Source organism: Aplosporella prunicola (genome assembly GCF_010093885.1).
Source record: "Aplosporella prunicola CBS 121167 unplaced genomic scaffold K452scaffold_7, whole genome shotgun sequence".
Lineage (NCBI taxonomy): Eukaryota > Fungi > Ascomycota > Dothideomycetes > Botryosphaeriales > Aplosporellaceae > Aplosporella > Aplosporella prunicola.
Genome location: NW_022983535.1, coordinates 261787 through 269075, shown reverse-complemented (window position 1 = coordinate 269075; position 7289 = coordinate 261787). Strand labels below are relative to the sequence as shown.

At 62.9% G+C, this 7289-nt stretch overlaps 3 protein-coding genes across 3 annotated transcripts; 1 reads left to right on the top strand and 2 right to left on the bottom strand.

Moving 5' to 3' along the window:
- Positions 1–275: 275 nt before the first annotated feature.
- K452DRAFT_285234 (uncharacterized protein) lies at positions 276–3255 on the bottom strand. The gene has a single exon (XM_033540078.1). The coding sequence runs from the start codon at positions 3155–3157 to the stop codon at positions 317–319; it is 2841 nt and encodes a 946-aa protein (XP_033399741.1). The 5' UTR covers positions 3158–3255; the 3' UTR covers positions 276–316.
- Positions 3256–3553: 298 nt separating this feature from the next.
- On the top strand, positions 3554–5390 carry K452DRAFT_246152 (uncharacterized protein). Its single transcript, XM_033538007.1, has 2 exons — positions 3554–4206; positions 4269–5390. Exons 1-2 carry the CDS (start codon positions 3624–3626, stop codon positions 5261–5263), a joined length of 1578 nt encoding a protein of 525 aa, XP_033399740.1. The 5' UTR covers positions 3554–3623; the 3' UTR covers positions 5264–5390.
- Positions 5391–6216: 826 nt separating this feature from the next.
- K452DRAFT_296288 (uncharacterized protein) lies at positions 6217–6610 on the bottom strand (the record flags this gene model as incomplete). Its single annotated transcript, XM_033541899.1, has 2 exons — positions 6217–6457; positions 6543–6610. 2 exons carry the CDS (start codon positions 6608–6610, stop codon positions 6217–6219), a joined length of 309 nt encoding a protein of 102 aa, XP_033399739.1.
- Positions 6611–7289: the final 679 nt, after the last annotated feature.

The window sequence follows — 7289 nt, the reverse complement described above, 5'->3', positions numbered from 1 at the left end:
GTACGTACGGTTTTAATACGGATAGAAGGGGCTTAGTGGGAGGGTAGTATACCACCTCTTCTCCTATTAACACAACCACATCTACACACACACACACACACACAACCACACACACTCTCTCTTTCACACACTCACACGCACACACACAAAAAGAACCGACCACATTAAAGTGCTTACCTAGGTAGGTATACCCATAGCGCTACCCCTACCCTACCCTACCCTACCCTATCCTATCCATATATACCCCCCCCCTCCCTCAAAAAACCCCTTCACCCCACTCCTCCACCCACACACACACACACACACCACCCCTACCTCACCGTCCCCACCCCGGCCCCCCAAGCCAGACGTCGTAGCCGCGACTCTTCCACACCGGAGCAGGCGGAGCAGTCTTGGCGGTCTTGGCGTCGTCTTTGTCCTTTTCTTTGTCTTTGTCTTTATCTTTTTTTGCGTTGGCTGCGTTGCTGCTGCTGCCAGTTGCGCCAGCAGATGCAGATGCTGAGCCTTCTGCGTGCTCAGACGGGGCGTGTGTCTCGCCGGCTGCGTTGCTATTGCTATTGCTGCCGTACACGACGTCATCGAGCGAGGGGAGGGATGGCGTTTGGTTCGGCTGCTGTTGTTGTTGCTGTTGGGGCGGATTAGGCGCGTGCGCGTGCGGGTAGGGGGATTGACGCTGTTGTTGTTGTTGTTGCTGCTGGAGGTGGTCATGATGCTGTTGGAGCTGCGCTTGCTGATGCTGTGGCGCTATGGCGCGAAAGGGCTGCTGCTGCTGCTGCTGCTGCTGAGGCGGCGGCGGAGGAAACTGCGGAGGCGCCTGCTGAGCCTGAGCCTGAGCCTGATACCCCCCCGCCCCCGACCCAGATCCCCCCGCAAACCCCCGCGCCGGCTGCGGCTGTGGATACGGCCCCGTGTACGCCGGCACCGACGGCGGCAAGCTCGCGCCAACACCGTACGGCGCGCCCGGCGCAGCCGTGACAATGGGCGCAAAGCCAGCGACCGACGACCCGGGCGCGGTAGTCAGCTGCGGCGGCGGCGCAGTGGCGATGCTCACGTTCACGTGCGGCTGCTGCTGTTGCTGCTGCTGCTGTTGTTGCGCCTCGGCCGCGCGCCGCGCCTTCCGCTCTGCCCACCACGCTGTCATGCTCTGGCTGCGCTTCTCGCTCTTGACGCCCTTCTTGCGCGACGAGGCCGAGCCCCCGGCGCTGTTGGGCGTGCCGCCTATGGTCGGGGTCGCCGACGCCGTTGTCCCTGCTGGCGTGCTGCTGGGTGTCGTGGTTCCCGTGGCGGGCGTCGACGGATGTCCGTTGAGTGGTGGAATGGTCGAGTCGAGCGGCGCGCCCGAGGCTCCCGGCCCGAACGGGCTTTGGTGTTGGTTCTGGTGCGCATGCGCGTGCGAGCTCGCGTAGGCTGGGTCGACGTTTAGGCCCGGCACAGGCGCCATAGACGCAGGAGGAATGTTTGACGGCGGCGCGTGCGTGTATCCTTGGACCATAAAAGGCTGCTGCTGCTGGAGGGACTGGTACGCTGGGACGGCGGGCGCAGGCACCGACGGCGCCGAGCTGAACGTGTGCTGACCGGCGGCGGCGGGCTGCGATGTCACGGCAGCTTGTTGCTGTTGTTGCTGCTGAGGCTTCTTGTTTCGTGGGCCCTTTTTGATGCCTGCGTCCTTGCGCTGGGCGAGGTTCTTGCTGCCCGGCGGACGGCCACGCCGCTTGCCCTTGGGCTCGGGCGTGCTGCCCTCGTAGGCGCCGTCGTCGTTGTCGTGGTCGTCTTCCGACGCGCTCGTCGTCATGGCGCTCTCGCCGCGCATCTCGCGGATGCGCTGAGGCACATACTGCTGCGCCTTGCCGCCACGGCCGACGCGACCTCTCTTGCGCGGCGGAACCTGTGGCTCTGGGGTTGCCGAATCGGCGTGGTCGCGCTTCCTCGTGCGCGAGCCCGGCTCCGCATTGCCGTCGAAGCGCTGCACGGCTCGCCTCTTTCTCTTTCCGACTTCCTCCTCGCTCGCCTGCAGATCGTCGGTGGTGACGTCCCGTGCGCGCCGGTGGCGGAGCTCGCGGCCTCCGACGGTCTCGGTGCCCACGCGCTGCGCGAACGGGTCCTGCTGTCCGGGAGCCTTGCGCGCGTCGTAGAGGTAGCTGTAGAGGTCTGCTTCTTTCTGATCGTCAAACACGCGCGGGTCAATGGGCACGCGACCGCCGTTGACGGGCTTGCGCGGGCCGTTGTTCGCATGCGCGGCCACGCGCTTGTCAATGGCCAGGTACTCGTCTTGCCATTGCTTGAGCGCGCGCTGGGTATTTTCGGCAATGGCATACAGCACGCCCGTGGCGCGCTCCGAGGGCACGTGCTTGGTCAGCGCGGCGATGAATTTTTGGGCATCCGTCATCTTGTCGAAGCGGCTCTTCAGGACGAGGTCGGCTTGATCCTCAATGTCAGTCTCCTCGGGCGTGTCCCAATCCGAGGCAAAGGCCGGCGGGAGATCATCGTCTTCCAGCTCTTCCTCAACGTAGAGCGGCTTGGCTCTGGGCCCGGGAGGCTGACTGGCACCGCCAGTGGGTTTCGAGGCAGAAGTGCTCCTGACGGCACTGACCGTCTCATCGATGAGCTGCTGGGACGGGCTGGCGCCAGGATTGGCGGGTGGCGAGGAGGCCTCGTCCTCGTTCTGCGGGTGGTCGGCGTCGTCGTAGCCCATGGAAGCGACGCTCGGGGAGCCATTGCGGGAGGCAGACTCTTCTTCGACGTCGGTGAGGCTGCGTCTAATCTGGCGGGCTCGTCTCTTTTTGGGTGAGACGCGCTTTTGGACCTTGGCCGGACGGCCTCTGCCCGGGCGCTTGGGGCGCGGATCGGGATCTTCTCGGGCGTCCTCGTCTTGGCGCTCCATTTCCTCGAGCAGGTCCTCGGGAAGGCCGGAGATGGTGAGGGTGGGCTTTTTGTAGTAAGCGACAACGGGCATGCGGCCGCCGACGTAAATTTGCGATTGCATCGACGTGTTAGATTCGGAGCGGGTCAGTTTCCTGGAGCTCCGGGATGAGAGCGGGGATAGAGTGTCGGGATTCGTGGGGTTCGTGGTGGTTGTGGTTGTGGTGGTGGTGGAGTGGTCGGGATGGGGAGCGGGCATAGTGTCGGTGGGCTTGACTTTGGCACTGCGAGTTCGCATGGCGGCAGGCAAAGAGATATATGCAGCTGGTCTTGCTCGCGTCCAAATAGACAGTGAGACAGGTGGACGTGGGTTAAAGGAGAGGCATGTGACGGGATATTAGGGCAGTGGGAATTTTCCAAGAAGTTTTTTCCACTGTCGTGGCAAAGGAGGCCTTGCGAGCGAGCGACTCTCTGGGAAGTGAGAGAGCCCGCGGGACGGGCTTTGGGGGGGAATTTTTGATCTCAGCGAGGGAGGTGTCGGAGATCAGGTCGTGCCTGCCTCAGTCCGGAGCATTTCGTGTCTTTGAAGCATCCAGTCCAGCCAATCAGCGTCGCCCGCCACGCCTGCCATTCCCGCGCCGGGGCAACACCATACTGTTACTACTTACTTACTAGCTGCCTACCTACCTACCTACTCTACCTATTGCCTGCTTGTCCGCCCACCACCCACCCACCCATTTTCAACTCCGACGCCAATTGAAACCATGGCCAAGGCCCTCTCCAAGGAGGAGCTGCTCGCCCAGTTCGACGACCTGGGCGATGACGACGCTCCCCAAACAACCGCCGCACCTCCTCCCGCCGCTGCACCATCCACCACCGCCGCCGCCGACACCGAAGACGACCCCGTCGCCGAGCTGGCCGCCCTGGCTCAGGCCCGTCCCAGTCGCCCCAACACTCCCAAGGTCTCGTCGTCGTCGGGCGCCAGCAACAACCGCTCGCCGGGCCGCGCCACACCCTCGTCGACGGCCTCGGCCCGCACCAGCGAGGACAAGGGCCCCAGGCAGCACAACCTGCCGCGCCGCTCGGGCGAGAGCTCGCGCCCCTTCCACCAGAGCTTCACCCCCGCCAACGAGCCCGTGCCCGAGAAGGAGCCCGAGCCCGCTGCTAGCGGCGGAGGCAACTGGTCGTGGGGCAGCTGGGGCAGCTCCATCATCGGCACCGCGTCCGCCGCGGTTCAGCAGGCGCAGCAGCGCGCCGAGGCCGCTGTCAAGGAGATTCAGAAGAACGAGGAGGCGCAGCGCTGGGCCGAGCAGGTCAAGGGCAACGTGGGCGTGCTGCGCTCTTACGGTACGTCGCGTCCTGTCGCCCCGATACATACACACATGGCATACTGACAAACACTCGTTCAGGCGACGAACTGCGCTCCCGCGCCCTCCCCACCTTCACGTCGCTACTGCACACGCTCGCGCCGCCCATCTCGCAGCACGAGCGCCTCCAGATCCACATCACGCACGACCTGCACAACTACCCATCACTAGACCCGACCATCTACGCCGTCTTCCAGCGCGTAATGTCGCAAGTCGAAGGCGGCGACCTGCTCGTAATCCAGCGGGGCTCCGAGTCGCAGCAGCGCCGCGCAAGCGACGCGTCCGGCGCCGGCGGGGCCACCGCCTCGTCGACCGCCAACACGGCCGCCTGGTCCGACGGGCCCTGGTGGCGCGACGTGGCCGGCAAGCGCGACGTCGGCGCCGTCAAGGGCCTGGTCGAGGGGACGAAACTCTGCCGCGCGAGCGCCGAGAGCTACGCGCACGACTTCTTCGCCTCGCGGGGTGGGATCGAACACGCGGCCGAGCGCGCCACCCAGGCCCTCGACGAGTCGAACCCCGTGCGCAGCTCGGACATCTTCCTCGCGCTGCAGGCCGTCGCGCACAGCGGCGGCGCAGACGAAGGCTTTTTCGGCGGCGCGGGCGCGGCTGCCGCCGCCGCTGCTTCTTCTGCCCCCGCGGGCTCCACGGCCGTCGAAGAGCCCGCCGACGCTGACGCCGCCCCCGACGCCCTCGTCTGCTTCGCCGTCTTCCTGCACGACCCCGTGCACAGCATCTCGTTCCACGCGCTCTCGCAATCGGTGCCCCGTCAATGGATCGACTGGCTCGACGCGTCGGCCGACGAGGGCGCGGGCCTCCCCGCCGCCATCGCGGCCATTGTCGATGCCGGCGGCGTCGATCCCCGCGAATGGGTCGCCGAGTGGCTTGAAGAGGCGCTGAGTTTGGCGGTTGGTGTTGTTGCGCAGAGGTATGTGGCTAGGCGGATGGGGGTCGGGGAGGGGGGGATCGGACGCGGGAAGGCTAGGGCACGGGAGAGGGTCGAGGAGAGTGGCGGTGGCGAGGTGGCGAGGGCGATTTAGGCTTAGGTTTGAAGAGGGGGTTTTTGATTGAGTGAGTGAGTGAGTGAGTGGGGTTGGGGGTTTGAGGGCTGGGAGGGAGGGAGATGGCTACATACGCTGGTATTGCAGCGCGATGCGATGAGTTGAGTTGCAGGTTAGGATTAGGCTACAGTAGACAAGGTGATACGCCGTTACGTACGTGCGTGCTATCAAATAAGTAGGATACGTAGGATACGTTCGTACGTCCGTATGGAGACATGGAATCGGGGTTTGTCTTTGTTTACTTGTTACTTGTTACTTGGCACGTGGTTACGTGGTTAGGTAGGTAGGTTCTGTCCTGTTGGTTGGGATTGCGAGAGGGGTTGGGATTGGGATTGGGATCTGGGTATGTGTATGTGAGTGTGAGTATACGGAATTGAGCGCGTGGAGCTGGAGCTGGAGCTGTGGAGGTAGGTAGAGGGGGTTTGTAGGTTTGCAATAGGTTGAGGTGGGCTGTAGTTAAGTATGGTTTGTGGAGGAGGGGGTGTGGTGTAGGTGTGTTGTGTAGGGGTTGGAGTCTTTCGCTCTTTTTCTCTTTTCTTTTCTTTTTTTCGCGTGGTAGGGTGCATGTTATGTGTGTACCTAAGTGAGTGAGTGCGTGCGTGCGTGCGTGCGTGCCCGGCCGGATTGCGGGATATAGGTAGGTAGGTAGGTAGGTAGCGAAGTAAAATTAGATGGAACGCAGCAGCTGCTTTTTCTTTGCTCGTCTGGTTTGGGTGCGTGGCTGTCTTGCTGGTCTTGCGTGGTTGCTTTTCGGCTTTGCGTGCTTTGTTTGCTTTTTCGGCTTTCTGGACGAGGCAAGCACGCACGCTCGCCCGCCGAACCCGCTTCTACTCCCTCGTAAGCAATACACCCACACCCACACCCCCATGCCCTATTCCCCCACCCGCAAACGCCGTCCCAAACGCCGCAAATACCCTCACTATACCCTCGCTCTATTTCTTCACCGCCACACCAGCAGCCGCCCGCTTCTCGGCCTCCCGCTTATCGGCGTCCTTCTTGCGGTCCCCCTTCCCTCCCCGCAGCATCTCCAGGTGCCCCGCCCGCGCTGCCAGGCTCTGCTCCGTCAGCGCGGCCAGCCCCGCCGTGTGCTTCTTAAGGATCTTCTTGTGCGTTTGCAGCTTTGCTTTCTTGGGCGCGATCTGTCTGCTGCCGCGGGGGCGGAGGGGCGTCGCTCTGGGGGAGGTTAGGGCGGGTGTGTTGGGGAGGGGGGTTTTGGGGAAGGGTGAAGGTTGGTGGGGGTTTGAGAGGGGCGACGCACTTCTTGCTACCCCCGCCGGACGCGGACCCGGGTTTGGCCGCTTTGGTCTTGATCGTGCCTTGCGCCATTGCGGATTGCGCGGTTTGGCTGTTGTTGTGGTTGCGTGAGCGTGGAGCTCGAGCTCGAGCGCGAGCGCGGTGGATGGATGGATGGATGGATGGAGGCGAAGCTGTGGGCGCAAGCGCGTGTCGAGGTTTGTTTTGTTGTGTGAGGAGACGGGTTTGGATGTGTGTGTGTGTGTGTGGGCGTGAGAGCGCGACGTGGGTTTAACTTGTGGCGCATGGAAGTGAAATCCGCGGCAGAATCTCCTTTAGCGCGCCGAGGCTGCGCTTCACCGCCTTCTGATGTGGGCTGGTCTGGGCTGGACGATTCCATGGAAGTGCGTGCGGAGGGGGTCGGGGTTTTGCCGGTGTTGTGCGTGGCCTAGTGGTGTATGGAGATAGGGGATGTGTTGGGTGCGTGGGGACTTGGGGAGGTAGTTGGAGGAGGGGGAAGAAGAGATGAGGGCTGTGGGCATGCGAAGGGATAGAGTGTTACGGGCTTGCGGGGATGCGTTGCTAGAGTATCAGCACTACGGGTTAGTCGTGGTCGCTTGCAGTGTTTGTGGCTTCGCTGCGTACCCTATAGCTGCATGCGGAGGCGGCCACGATTATTTTGACATGGTCAAAATCTATTCAAACATACAAAGTATATTTGACTGTTCGAAAAATCCCTAGACAGACAAACCAATTCTACTCAATTCTAACG